The 15,653-nt window shown below is 43.7% G+C and overlaps 1 protein-coding gene across 4 annotated transcripts in view; it reads right to left on the reverse strand.

Annotated features, from left to right (window-relative positions):
• svopl (SVOP-like) overlaps window positions 1–15,653 on the reverse strand; it is a 131,220-nt gene that overhangs the window by 56,555 nt on the left and 59,012 nt on the right. For all 4 annotated transcript variants that reach the window (XM_041215733.1, XM_041215732.1, XM_041215734.1 and 1 more), the window contains 3 exons: window positions 15,300–15,398; window positions 12,857–12,928; window positions 10,149–10,273 (listed from right to left, as the gene is read on the reverse strand). In XM_041215733.1, coding sequence (XP_041071667.1) covers window positions 10,149–10,273; window positions 12,857–12,928; window positions 15,300–15,398 — 296 coding nt within the window. The remainder of the gene's footprint in view (window positions 1–10,148; window positions 10,274–12,856; window positions 12,929–15,299; window positions 15,399–15,653) is intronic.

Here is a 15,653-nt window from a genome sequence, read left to right on the forward strand (position 1 = left end):
CCATCCAAACTACGAGTTCTGCTATGTCTCCAGCATGTGAGTTCTTGGTTTCTTCCATGAAGAAATTGGTGACTGCTATGAAGAGTCAGGTCCAGCAGAACACTCAGTAGCTGCCAGCTGTGCCCTTGGACCTGCATTCCGTCACTCTAGCCGTGGGCTCTTTGCAGCAGTGGCCAGCAGAGAGTGGGGGAGGTGAGGTACTTTGACCTCCCTCCAGTGTTCCTTCGCTGCCAGAACCCAGGGAGGTGCCATCATGCACCAATAGGGAGGAGGGGTGCCAGCCAGCCAACTTGGGGGTGTCTTCTCAGGATATTCCAAGGGTGAGCTAGCACTCTCCCTCCCCCCCTGACAGCGACTATAGTGCCTCAAGTAAGTAAGTGAGGCTGAGGATGGTGGACCTGCACCCGTGCAAGAGACCCTGAGCAGGCTGCAACCCTAATGGCCTTGAATCACTAGAGGATGGCTACCAAGGTCATCTCAGGCAATAGGACACAACCCTCAGCAGCTGCCTGCATCTCAGCTGTGGATGTTGGGGTTGCACCAAGGTGGAATGGTAGAAAATGTAAGTGTAAGCCTTCCTAATTGTAGAAAGGTGGCATGGGTGTACAATTAATGGCATTTAACTGTAATGTGTAAATATATAATTTTGGTCACTTTATTTGTCTGTTGAATGGTCATGTTGTTGGGATGTGTAAGAGTTAGCTGCTTCATTGACAATCAATGATTCTTGAGATGAGGGTTATGGTTACAGACATTTTTTTGTTGCAGTTTGTCTGCATTTATTGACGGATGGAAGATTTTGGTTGGTCAACCTTTATTGGGTCGGGGGATTGGAAACTCACTGGGAAGCCAGCTTATGGTGCTCACCCTACTCGCCAGTCCCGACAGGGTGTTACCTGAAGAGCGTGTGCATCTGAGGAATATCATCATTTACAGGTGCATGCATGGGGTTCTTAGAGGATTTTCCAGGGTTTGAAGCTGGTGTAAGTAAAGCGTGTGTGACCTTCTTTGAAATCAGAAGTGCCTGTGGCCTTTATGGGACTATACGTACGGACGTGTTCATGCCAAGGGCCTGCAGCCATTTACTTCCAGCTACCAGGGCCTGTAGCTTGGTCTAGATGGGGGGTACTGGATCTGATAACACTTCAATAGTGATATATCTTGAGCCAGAGATCAGAAGACCTTGCAGGTACCTTACTCTTAGCTAAGATCAAAATTCAATGAGTATGTTACAGGTCTCTCAAATGTCATTCTATTGCCCTGGCATCTACAGCTGGGGTCTTACCATGTATATCGCCTTAGGTTTTCTTACTCTTCCCTTCATCCTCGTCTGAGGATGAATCCCACCATCTCCCCTGCTGGTAATTCCTCACCTCTTTGCTGCACGAGGTTGTGTAGGACGGAGCAGACCACAATGATCCCAGAGATTCTCTGTGGCGTGTAGTGCAGTGCTCCGCCTGAGCGGTGCAGGTAGCTGAATCTCATCTTCAACAGTCCAATGATCTGTTCTATTATTGCCCTTGTTGAGGCATGAGAGAATTGTACCTGTCCCTGCTGGGCTTTCTGGGTTCCACACAGGTGTCATGAGACAGGTGTTGAGAGTAGTTCCCATCACTCAGGTGCCATCCCTGCCGTTGCTGAGGGGGAGCAAACAGCTGTGGCACTTGACAGTGACTGAAGATGTACAAGTCATGAGAGCTCTCTGAAAAGTGAATAGACATTGACAAGATTCATTTGTGGTGATCACAAACCAGCCACACATTGATGGAATGAAAGCCCTTTTCGGTTTATGATTGCTGCTGGCTGCTCCCAGGGAGAGCTCAACGCTACATGGGCCCCTTGTGGAGACCAAGCTATGGAGCCGAATCCAACAGCTCTGGCTCTCACAGGGACTGTGGTTAATCTCTCAAAATCATTGGCCCTTTGGAACATGTCATTGGTGCTCTCCCTGATGTGAGTGGCTGGCTGCGAGATGCCACACACTCCTCATGGAGTACTGGAACAATCTGGTGGTGTGGAAATTCAGTGCTGCAGTGACTTTAAAGGCTTTTGGCATAGGATTCCCTCCCATTCCACAGGACCATCTGACTTCCTGCAGAAGTTGACGTAGGTCAGTAAACTGACTTGACATGATGTGCTTAGACTAATTACCTGTCTGATATTTTCAGGTAGTTACTCCATGTGCAGTATATTCGGTTAGCTGCCATCGGTCAGTGAAACACTAGCGCTTGGTTGCCAGCGTTCTGAGCTGCCTCACCCTTTAGCTGGTGTTGTTGAACCTGGCCCTGAGCCACCTGGTTTTTCTCCTCTGTATGATCATCCAAAGTCACTGGGTGCACGAGACCTATCTTGTGTACCTGAAGTGAATGGCAGGCAGACAGAAGGCTGGCGAAGGTCTGATTAGTATGGTCTACATGGTCCTTCTTCCTCACTTGAGGACTGTGGACCCATGGGGAGCCCATTACTTTACATTGACCACACCCTGCTCTCCATCCACCCCACCATCACCAAACACTTCCTCAACCTGGGTCGCTGGCCATCTCTTCCTGCTGTCGCCAGTGCTATGTCCTGGACACTCACGTTTTGACCCTTGAGTTGCAAGCCGTCACCCTGCTCCCTCCCTCAGTCATCTTTGATCTTCCCTCCCATCACCCTTGATCAACTGTTTGTCAGCCTCAGCCTGTCCCCATAATCCTCAACCTGCTAACGGCCACCCTCAACCTGCCAGCCATCATCCTCAACCCTCCCTCTATCACCCTTGACCTGCTCGCGGTTACCTTCTCCCAACCTCACCAATGACCTGCCCTCTATCATGTTTGAATCCCAGTGGTAGAGATTTGACCTGTCCATGTCAACCAGCTTCCTCCCTCTGTCCTCCATGACTCTTCTTGGGCCCGCCACAAGCTGCCCTCTCTTCAATGGACAACCATCCCCCATCCTTCTTAGGCCCTCCACAACCTGCCCTTCCTTCCACGGGTATGCCCCGACCTAGTCCCTAGCCTTCACAGCCGACACCTGAGCTCAATGCAACAGCTCAACCCCCTCTCCCAGGTCCTACTAAGTTTCACATACAAGCAAAGCTGTTCCTACTCACTCAAAATCCATCATTCAGAGGGAGGAAGTGTCATAGTGGTATTATCACTTGGACTAGTATTACAGAGACCCAGGGCAACGCTCTGGGGACCTGGGTTCAAATCCCACCACGGCAGATGGTGAAATTAAATAATTAAATAAAAAATTGGCATGACCATGAAACCAATGCCGATTGTTGTAAAAAAAAAAAAAATCACCTGGTTCACTAATATCTCTTCAGGGAAGGATAGCAACTGGCCTACATATGACTCCAAACCCACAACAATGTGGTTGACTCTTAAATGCCCTCTGAACAAGGGTAATTGGGGATGGGTAATAAATGCTGGCCTGGCCGGCGACACCCACACCCCATGAATGAGTTTTTAAAAATGAAGACCTGCTACATTCCACCCTTGCTCAGTTGTGAATCCGTAGGCACACGTTCCTCATTTGCTGCTGACTTAAACAAAAAGGTGCCATTTAATCTGGCGAATGTGTGTTTTAATGAGTATCCATGACGTGTCAATATATTAAAAATAGGATCCCGCTGCTTGCCGTTGGGAACCACGATCTGCCTCCAATCTGCTGCCAACTTAAATTTGCATCTTTGATCCCGAGGAACTTTCCACCTGCCGCGCGGTGAGGTTCCCCTGCCCGCCTCATTTCCCGGGAGCAGGGTTAGATTCCGCCCCACGTTTCCATCCGTTAATGAGGTCTAAATCTCTGCTACAAGGACACCTGCAAGCGAGATGTGAAGATGGCAGACACTGACAGTGACAACTGGGAGATAGTGGCTGATGGCTGCCACCTCTGGAGGCTGACTGTTTGGAAAGGCATTGGGAAGAGGTCAGCAGAAACAAAACTTCAGCTGGCTGGGAAGAAGACCCGGCATCTTCTCAGCCCATCGTCTTCCTTTGCAGCAAATGCGGCCAAGACCGCCATGCCGGCTAGGGCGGGGCTCCTGGCCGCACCAGGCGATGTTTAACACAGAGTCGGCCATCACGGACAAACCATCATCTTAGGAGATGGAAAGCTGCCACCCAATCACCTTCATGCGAGGCACAAACTGCTGAGTAAACACAGCTGCCCAAAATGAAAAAAGCATTTTAAGATGGTATAACCAGCAACCCTGAAATTGATGTTAATGCAGATGGTTAATATCTATCCCTTTACAGCCAAATAAGTGACTGCCTCTTTTAAATGTGAATGTGGTGAGAACTGTATTTTTATAGAAACAAGATGGAGGCAGAGGAATGTCAGAAGCCCACTGCATGGGGCCACCTAGTGGTCAGAATCTGTAACTACATAAGTTGGTAGAAAATTTGAATGGGAAGCATTGACGTGGCAATTTACTGTGGAAAATACAGTCTCAGAAGTGTAACAAGAGGAAATAAGGTTTGTGGACAGCAAGTATGCACAAATTTCCTTCTAGTAACATGTAGATATTTGAAGTACATAATGAGAAAACTTGCCCCATCAAATTGTTTCCTTCCAATTCATATCTATTTTGCAAAGTTAAATCAAATCCCACTGAAGTTGCACTGCAGGCCATGTGTTCAATATTTCCCCAAAATAACATTAATTTCCTAATGTTTTTTAAAAAACCCTTAGCTTAAAGATTCCTCTAGTCACTGCATCCAACGTCATTAATTATACCAGAGGAATATTCTGCCCTCTCTTCCTCCAGCCTCTCAACTTTCTGGCACAGAGTTACCCTCTCTTTTAGCCTCCTGATTTTCATATCCCTCTTTCAAAACTGAGATTGGTTGGGGGCACCCTTGATGGGAGACACCCCTAACGGTGGGTGAGGGTGAGATGGGGTGAGGTAGCAGCGAGACAAGGGGCTAGGTGAGACGGGGATGGGGGGAGAGAGGGAGAGAGAAATATAGGATGTTCTGTCTTAAAACTGAATGCCAGCACTAACCTTGTCTCTCTCTATAAGTATAGGCTGTCTGCAGTGGTCCAGTTGCAATTATCCATAGATAACCTAGCTAAGGTTAAGTTTTGGACAGCATTTAGCAGACCAAAATGCTTGAAATTTTTACGGTACTAAGTATTTAAAACCTCGGCCAAAGCTGCAATCCTAACTGCATGGCATAGACAAGTAGGCACACTGATGCATTGTGGGAAATGGGACAGGGGAAGCATTTCCTGAAGGAGCTACACAGGGTCAACGGAACTCAAGTTCTCTATGCTTACAAATCCAGCTGTTGCTGCTATTGTACTGTGTCAATTAAATTAATGGGATTGAAAGTGGAAGCGGGTCACACGCTGCTGGAAAGAAATAAGGGACACTTTGACGGGGGGTGGTGTGGGGGAAGGATTGTGCTGGTGGTGCTGCAGACACTAGTGACTGAGGTTGGGGGGAGTCAAGACTTTTGGGAAGTCAGCCAGACCACCCACACACTTGCACCTACTGACCCCACAGGCACCCTGGACTCACCAGCCAGACACCCCCCATCCCCACCACCCACCAATCCCCTCACCAATTCCTGTGCTTGTTGGACCACCCACCCCCTGCACCTGCGGTCCAGGACATGGGAAAACAACAATAATTCTGGGATAATCCCCTACAATACAGGATGGTCAGTCATCCGGGGTGCAGGCTGGAGAAAGGATCCGTGCGATCTGATAACACAGAACTACCTGGCAAAATTCAATAGCCAGCATATGGGCAAAAGTTTACAAACTCTGTCCAATATCTGTTAACACACAAGAATAGGGAACACCAGTCTCATCAGACATATGCTACAGGGGCCATAAGTGTCTAGACTTCATGCAGTCAGTTCCCAGTAAATCACAGCCAAAATTGGCTGACAAAATCAGATGCCAACTGATTTACGGTTGGAGGTCCGAGCTGTTCCAATTGATCCTGTTAGGAAATAGATTCCAAATAAGTTATATTGGTAATTGTGGGTGTTAAGAATGAGTTTTAGCTTTAATGTTGAAGCTTGATTTGTATTTCTGTATCTGTGTGTTAAGAAATGATCAAGTTGAGTTTTAGTTTCACTTTAAAAGGTGCCTGCATTTCTAATGAGTTAACGACTGTAAGAGAAATTAAACACAAGAGTAGAAAAACTGAGCTGTTGCCTAGCAACAGGTGTCCAGAGAGGCAGTTCCCTCCCACAGACACACACACAAGAAACTAGAAACAGCAATTTTGAGTTCAGTTTTGAAGACAGCTGCCAAGCAGAAGCAACCTAGAAGGGGCAAATAGCCAGGCCCCAGTTAAAGTTGGTTGAAAGTAGCTGCCAGAGAAAGACTGGAGCAAATGGGACAGATAGCAAGTCCTAACCTAAAGAAGAAAGTCCACAAAAATCTAGGGGAGTGGAACAGGAGAAGGTCCCAAGAAGACCTTCTAGTTAAAGGAAGGACAGCAACCTGGTAAAGGTTCTGTTAAGTGAAGTTAAGAGTGAGGAGCACGAAAGGCTTCAAACGTAAAGTGATAAAGGCTTGTGAGAAGTCAAAAGATCCAGAGAGACAACTGAAGATTTGAAACTCTTTCCTATGGGCATGTGAAACAGTGGTATACTGTTAACAGCTGAGTGGGGTGAGAGAGTGCGTGGAAGAAAGCGTGAATGTATGTGGTGACCCAGGGGAGAGGAATATCATAAGGAGTCGAAATCCTGGAGGTGGACCCTTGCAGAAGTCATCAGAGAGAAAGGCTTGGTTTGGGAGAAGATTTCAAAGCAAGTTCGTGGAGATTGGAAACCCTCATGTGAGGGACAGAGTTCAATGAGACTGATTAGCTCACGGTGTGACAAGTGTCTGTGCGGGAGGGAGGGGGGTGTTGTTGAGGAGGGATCCATAGCATCTGGTTGAGGTGGCATCTGTCATTTGTTTTCAGGGTATGGTGTGCCTGACCACGGGTCGCCAATTGGTTTACATGGACTGTACTTACTGTAGACAGAGTACAAGATAGCTTTTGTGGTATTCTTACAAATCTCTATATATCTGTAAAGGTATAGTTATGGGTGGAGTACTGTAATGTAGTTCATCTTTTCTTGTTTAATAAATGTTTTATGCTTTTGTTAAAAGCTCATTAGCTGACTCCGGTGACTCTGTTCACTAGCCCCTCTCCACGTTTCTAAACAAACAAATAAAAGTTAGGTTAAAAGCAAAATACAGCAGATGCTGGACATCTGAAACAAAAACAGAAAATGCTGGAAAAACTCAGCAGGTCTTGCAGCATCTGTGGAGAGAGAAACAGAGTTAACATTTCGAATCCGTATGCTCCTTCTTCAGAGCTGAAGAGATGTGGAAATGTGATTAAATTTATACTGTTTAAGTGGGATGGGGATCTAGCAAGCTGAGTTCCACTCTGGGATCAGGCTTGTCCAGCGATTGGAGACCGGTTCGATACAGTTGGTTTTCCTTAGAAACAGAGAGGATCCTCACTCTTCACCTCGCTGACAAGACTCTTCAGGTAATAAGAGAATCACCAAATGTAACAAGAAGCAGCAATATCCAAGCTCACAACCATGTCAATAAGTGCTGGTGATGAACTATCTATAGTGTGGGTTGTCAGTCACCCCTGAGATATAGCATTACAGCAGCAATAATATCAATGATTGGGATTTGTTGGCAGCAGGAGGGATGAAATTAGTTTATTAGCTTGATGGGTCTAAAATCTGACTAACTTTCCCAAACCATATAACAAAGTAAATCATATCATTGACACAATGCCTGCAATTATATTAACACCACACAAACACCTGATTTCTCAAGTGTACATGTCTGAGATTTGAAACTGAATTCTCAGGTGTATAGTTGAGGTATTGTTTGGAGATTGCTAATCCTCTTTGGTGGAGGAGTTTTAAGATCCTGCTCTTTCAAAGGCAGTAATCAGGTCCCTAATCTGTTCATTCTCCACCCCATTTCATTCTAAGAATGTAGGAACAGGAGTGGGAATTCAGACCTATACTCCTGCTCCACTGTTCAGTCAAAGTATGGCATCTCATTGAGGGCACATGTTATAGAGTTGATCTTCAGACAACTTTTCTTAGTGGAAACATTAAACTTTATTTACAAGAAAGCAACAGCAACTACATGTGTGCATCAAACTCCATAACTAAAGAAGAACTCTCTTGTAGAGGTTCCCCATTCTGCTAACACACTGGTTTACACAGATCATGTGATCTTACAACACAGGTTATTCTCCAATCTACAGACCTACGTTTATCAAAACTATAATTACTACAGTACATTAAATACAATAACAAATATAAGTAATGAACAGGGTAAATTCATCACTTCTAATGGAAGGTCATTGACCAGAGTTGGGAAAATAGAGGTCAGGACTGTTTCCGGGTTCTGAAGCTGACCCCGGGCGCAAACAATCACTCATTGTGATTTTCCTTGGGGCTTCCCACCCCCACCCTTAATAACCTGGAGATAGGCGCGATGTCCAATGAATGATGGTGGGCAGACAGGCTCTCCAATCAGAGGCCTTCCAGCTTGAAATAAGCAGTAGGCCATAATAGACAGTAACTGTGGGAGAAGACACTGCAAGATGGAGCCATCCACATTCTTGCTTTATCAACTTAATTAAAAGAAAGGATCTTGCAGCCAGGCCATCACTGTGGTTGAGGGGCGAGAGGGATAGGGGATGGTGGAAGCCCCTCCATACGGCAGCCTGTGCCTGCACCCAGATAGACAGAGAGGGCTTCTAGGCCTGCCTAGAGTGTTAGCCCCGCCCCCCAGCCTGTCGGTGAAATCTGCCCGGAGGGACCTAAGCTAGGCCCTGTCACCCTACTCAACACAGTCCAACCTAGCCTCCTGGACAGACATAGGCTCTTGGCATCAGCAGAGCCTGAAGGAAGCCGCATGTGATTAAAGTTTGCATTTGTATTTCGGGAACCTGGAGACCAACTGGAAAATCCCAATCAGCCTCCTTCAATAGGCTTCAATAGACTTTTAACAAACTTCCATATGCGGATCGGTAGCCCCGCCAGCCCATTCACCCCTGCAGAATGGCTCAGATGGAGCCACATAGGGGGCAGGGCTATTTTTTTAAATCTCCCGCTCACCTTTGATCCTGCCCCAGCAGGAGTTGAAAATCAAGCCCACGAATTCTGTTTCTCTCTCCACAGGTGCTGCCTGGCCTAGTTTTCGCTTTTTATTTCAGGTTTCCAGCATCTGCAGCATTTTGCTTTTGTATGAGTAAATAACACCTTGTTAAAGTGTAATTCCCTTTTGTATACTTTAAACCCATCAATCTCCTGGAAATGCTGGGCAATTATGCTTTGTTCTGAACATTGCCTGAAGTTTAAAGGATGATTAGCGTTCAAATCATACTTTTCATAACATCTCAAAGTGCTTTGCAAACAACCAATGAAGTATTTTTTGAAGTGTAGTCACAGTTGAAATGTTTGAAACACAGCAACCAATTTACACAAGGAACATTCCCACAAACAGCAATGTGATAATGATCAGATAATCCGTTCATGGTGACTGAGGGATATATATTGGCCAGAACACTGGTGATAACACCACTGCTCTTCTTCAAAATAGTGCCATGGAAGAGTGCAATATATCCACCTGAGACAGCAGACAGGACCTTAGCTGAACATCTCTTCTGAAAGGCACACTGACTCAGTACTGCACTGGAGTGCCAGCCTAGAATTTTGCACTCCAGTATCTAGAATGGGACTATGAGCTCTCAGCCTTCAAACTTAGAAGTAAGACTACTACCAACCGAAGCACAGGTGAAATACAACTTTTTGTCTTACATGTAGTTTTGTTCAGTTTATTCAGTGGGGATGTAAAACATTCTTGTCATTTGCAAAATGCTGCAAGAGCATCATTCGTTATAGCAGCTAACGGGTATAGGGAACAAATCGCATCTTAGATCTATTCTGCCCTTTTCAACCACGTAGTCCAATCCAAAGGCACATAATAGTTGCTTTTGATGAAGCTATTTTGGGCCTCACAACCGTTCCTAGCTAGTCCAACAAATCACCCATTGGAAACATTGAAACACGTAACATCCAGGCAGGCTGGTAACCAGAGGTAGGAAAGAGCAATACTGTAATTGGTCAGAGAAAGGAAAAGATGGACAACAAAATGCTTCATACCCTTGTGAATGACCAGCCACCCCACATCCTACCATGGAACGGAGGAAGACAAACCAGCCGTAGGTTTGTGCAAAGGAAGTCAGGCCAGAGTAGTAGGAACTCCAGATGGTGACTAGGAGAAGAATCTGGAACAGAAAGCAAAATCAGAAACAAGGTTCCAACACTACCAATTTAACAAAAGCCTCTAATCTTACTGACACAGTGTACCTTGCCTAGAAAAAATAGCTCTGGATCTTTTGCCGGGGCTAAGATTTTATCAGCTGAGGGCAAATGTTACAGTCTTGAGTATGTGTCATCTACACAGTTTTCCAGGATGCATTTAGTGGCACAACATTCTTCTTGAGACTCTAACACTTGGTTGTTTCTCGAAAATATTTGAAGAAAAGGAAGAGAATAAATAAACCTTTATCATGGTCAAGTTTATACTTCTTTTAATTAAATGAAGAAGATGGAAATGAGAGCCACTTATTGGCCTGATTGGGAAACTGCAGCAAATTGTTGTCTCCTAAAGGACTTCAGGGAATCAGTTGGGTTTTTACAACAATTCAATAACTCGATGGTCAGTTTTCTGTTACAAAAACAACTATTTTACCAACTGAATTCAAATTCTCAAATTGCCATGTTGGGTTTTCTGAACTCACATTCTCTAGACTATTACTCTGGATCTATAGAATTACTACTCCCAGTATAATGATCACAATGCTAACGTACATAGTAAAGCTTTGTGACTAGTATGCGTTAGTTACACTGCAGTAATGTCAGTTAGCTACAGTTCCCTTAAAATTCAATGAATAATTGACCCTATCTGTGAAGCGGATGACTACTGATCTGTATCCATTTGACCCTAAGTCCCAATTTCTCTTTGTTCAACACACTATAAAATGTAAGAATATAGAAACAGGGGTACAATTTGGACCTTTGAGCTTGCTCCACCACGCAACAAGATTATGGCTAATCTTCTACCTCAATTCCACCATCCCAAACTATCCCCATATCCCTCAAGCCCCTCAGTACCCAAGACTCTATCGACTTGCCTTAATTAGACTCAATGACTGAACACCCACAGCAATCTGGGATAAAAAATTCCGAAGATTTATGACTCCCTGAGTGAAGAAATATTTCCTCATCTCAGCCCTAAGTGGTCGTTCCCCTTATCCTGAGAGTGTGACCTTCTGTTCTATTCCCCAGCCAGGGGAAACTTTTCTCAGCATCTGCCTTGTCAAGTACTCTAATAATAATACCTTTTAGTAAGATCAATTCTTATTCTAAACTCCAGAGAACATGGGCCCACTCTAATCAATTTCACTTCATAGGACAGCTATTTCATCCCAGGAATCAATCTAGCATACCTTTGTTGCACCCTTTTCAAGGCAAACCTATCCTTCTTGGATAATAAGACCAAATTTGTGAACAGTACTACAGGTGTGGTCTGAAAAAAGCCCTAAACAATTGTAGCAAAACTTCCTTATTCTGAAACTCCAACCCCCTTGCAATAAAGGCAAACATATCACTTGTTGAACAAAGTGGGAAAGCCAACAAGCAGGATAGTGAGCTACAGGAAGACAGTCAGTAATGTTTTACTTATGGTTTTCAATTGAAGTAGGAACGTGTGAAATTTAGCAATGATACTCTCCTCTTCCCGGTGGCTGCACTTCTCACAAATGAAATGAGTTCAGTCAGCCCACAAAACATTTCTGGAATTCAGCAGCTAATTGTTACCCAGTACACTAAGGGGAATATAAAATTCAGATCCCATTATTGTACTGGGCATTTGCAAAAATCAAGGGGTGTTCATTACACAAAGATAAATTCTGATCCCTCTTATGAAAAGAGTATCTCTCGAATCTTCCACTCTAAATTGTCACACTGCTTATCTGACACCTAGTACTGGATGAGCAGAAATATCCTGCCATTAAATATTGGGAATCGGAAGCCATTATTTTAGGTCTGCATCACAAACTCCGCTCCCTAGCCATCCTCTCCCTGGCAACAGTCTGAAGTTGAACCAGACTCTGAGGTGAGATTCCAACCACACATTCGTGCCGTCATTAAGACTGCCTATTTCTTCTTCCATAACATTGGCCATCGCTGTCCCTGCCTCAGCTTTTTTGCCACTGAAACCTTCACTCATGCCTTTGCCATCTCCAGACTTGACCATTCTTACGCCCCCCTGGTTGGACTCCTACATTCCACCCTCAGTAAACTTGAGGTCATCCAAAACTCTGTTGCTTATGGCATACGTTGCACAAAATTCCATTCACCTGTTAACCTAGCAACACCTTGATCCTAAAATCCTCATCCTTGTTTTCAAATCCCTCCATGAATTTGCCCCTCCCTATCGCTGTAACTTCCTCCAACCCTTCGAGATATCGGTGCTCCTCTAAATCCAGCCCCTTGAACATACCGATTTTAATCACTCCACCACTGTGATGGCCATAGGCAGGCCTTTAGCTGCATAGGTGCTCAGCTCTGGAATTCCCTCCCTGAACCTCTCCATCTCTCTACCATGCTTTCCTCCTTTGAGACACAAAAACCTACCTCTTTTACTAAGATTTTGGTTATCTGCCCTAATTCTCCTTACATAGCTCAGTGTCATATTTTGTTTTATATTACCTCAGTGAAGCGCCTAGAGACATTTTATTATATTAAAGACACTATATATACACACACAAGTGCAACCTGTTGTTAAAAACAAATTCTTGACTCACCTTCCAACGGCCGAATCTATCAGCAAGGTAACCCCAAACCCAGCTGCACGACATGAAGCCTAGAAACACCATCTGAAATAATTGTGTTTCAAGGCACAAATTACTCACAGCTTGGCCTTATTTTCACTCAATTATACTAAATTAATAAAAAGCCGTCATAGTGCGTCTTGTTTGTTCCCCCCAACCCCATCCCCACCAAGAGCCCGCAGTTAGTAAACAGTGAAAAGAATAGAGATAAAAACAAAAAAACTGCGGATGCTGGAAATCCAAAACAAAAACAGAATTACCTGGAAAAACTCAGCAGGTCTGGCAGCATCGGCGGAGAAGAAAAGAGTTGACGTTTCGAGTCCTCATGACCCTTCGAAGGGTCATGAGGACTCGAAACGTCAACTCTTTTCTTCTCCGCCGATGCTGCCAGACCTGCTGAGTTTTTCCAGGTAATTCTGTTTTTGTAGTGAAAAGAATAGGCCTGGACATCAATGGACATGATTATAAACCATTCCAATAAAAATATTCCACACAGGGAGTTGAACTATTTTTTCCTCGATGTACAGATAATGACGCCTGTTGTCCTGGGTTGACTCCTGTCCATCGTTGTAATATCAGGCCATCGGATCAGGAGCTCAAAGTTAGCATCAAAAGGCAAGTGAGTCTCAGAGATTAAAAAGGATCAGAGTGGCCATTCAAGCCATCACGTTCATCCTTCCATAGAGGATTACAATCCTCCAATCACAGCACCTGGATTGACTCCGGAATACTTATCAAATAATAAAAAAAAACCATGGCTGACAAAAGTGGTGAGAAATAACAAAACTAAAAGAAAGATCTAATTTTAGTCGATTACAGGATCTTAGCAGAAAATTTCTCTCTCATCTTCCTTGAATAATTTCCAATCTGAAGTGGAAGATTATGGAAATGTTCTGACCTGCTTTCTTTAAAACCCTGGGATTGAAACCATCTGTAAAAACCATTATTGTAAAAACTTGCTGTTCTTTATATCTGTGATGGCTGTTCTTCATTAAGAATTAGGTATCTCTGTTGACAATGAAATTCAATATTTTGAAATAACCCCTGGTCTGTAATTCATGTAGACACATCATGACTCCATCTGTGAACAATTCCTCTGTCCATTCTGCTAGCAAATTGTAAACATATTTTATTGGGTGTTGATTTTTGTCTGATTACCTGTAAAGCATCTTGTGTTGTTAACAATGTCATTTAAATGAGTTGTTATGTAATAACCAATAAAGGAATAAAACAGGTAAAAGTGCAGAAATGTGTAAATCCAGGGAACTGGGAGATACAAAAAGCAGCAAAGCAAGCAAAGAAAGATTGCAAGAGCTGCAAATAGGGAATATGAAATGAAATTTAGGAGGGATATATAGATTAACAAGTTTTTACAATTTTAAGAAAAAAGGTAGTCAAGGGTAATGTGGGCCCTTTACTATTGCATATAATAAGGAAATGGCAGGCTGTTGAATAATTATTTTGTCCCAGTCTTCACAGGAGACGAAGAGGATAATACACCACAAATTCCAAATAAACTAATAATGAGTTGAGGTTTCGAACTCACTGAAGTTAACACAAGCCAGAAAACAGTATTAGAAATAATAATGGCACTAAAGAGTGACAAATCCCCAGGACAAGATGGCTTCAATCCCAGGGTTTTAAAGGAAACGATGAGAACATTTCTATAATCTTCCATTTCAGGAACTGTGTCCCTTTAATTGAAAATTATATAAGAAAGGTGAGGGAAACTAGAAAATGATAGAGCTGTTAGTCTAACACCTGCTGTATGGATGTTATTGGAATCTATAAATGAGGACAGAATAACTGAACATTTGCAGGAATGGATTTATAAAGGATAGGCCATGACAAAAAACCTAATTGAAAGTTTTGAGGAAGCAATTAAAGTAGTATACAATAGAAGGTCTATAGGTCTGTCCCTATGAACTTCTAAAAGCATTTGATAAGATTCCACCTAGCTGAAAGGAAAAGAACTTTGGGACACCTTGAGGTTGTGAAAGGCACATATAAACACAAGGACTTCTTTTAAATGTAAAAGAAATCATGAACAATAACACTCCAAGTGAAAAATTACTTCTTTGGAAAACCAAAAGCAAAGGGCTCAAGTGCAATACACCAAAATAGAAAAGAGAAAGAGTGAATCAGAAAAGAGCAGCCAGGCAACTCCAAGCTTCAGTTTTAAAAGCCTGAAGACAATAAGTAATGTTGGTCCTACTCATTAACTTGAGCAATAAGTTGACCACAATGATTCATGTTTCACTTAGCTGAGACTTGGATTGGATTTGGTTCCTGGACAATCGTCATAAACTCGTTATGGTACAATGCCACTCTTGACTCACAAGGAGCCAATTGAAGACACTATAACACAGAGACATAATAACCCTAAATAGTAATGGAAGCGAAGGAGTAAACTTACAGTGGTAACCATGGCAACCTGCCATTCTTCCAGGCGCCATTCACAACGAATGACTGGGGAAATGACTGCCAGAAGCATGATCTCCATGGCTTCAGCCACCTGAAGAAACAACCAGGGATATGTTAAAATCAAGATTCAATAATAGTCAGAGATTTCAACTCATCCTCAAATAATTATTTTTCCCACTTAGAATTCCATTTATCTCTTCTACCCAATTTATTGGAGCGATCTAGCAGTTTGGTGAAAGCACTCCCGCCTCAGAGCGTGAAGAATTCCAGCCCTTTCCCAGACAGCACTGATGGGTGGAAATCGAAATATTGACACTGGGTACTCCCATGGGGATAGAGTGTTCAT

This window comes from Carcharodon carcharias, chromosome 21, assembly GCF_017639515.1.
Source record: "Carcharodon carcharias isolate sCarCar2 chromosome 21, sCarCar2.pri, whole genome shotgun sequence".
NCBI classification, from domain to species: domain Eukaryota; kingdom Metazoa; phylum Chordata; class Chondrichthyes; order Lamniformes; family Lamnidae; genus Carcharodon; species Carcharodon carcharias.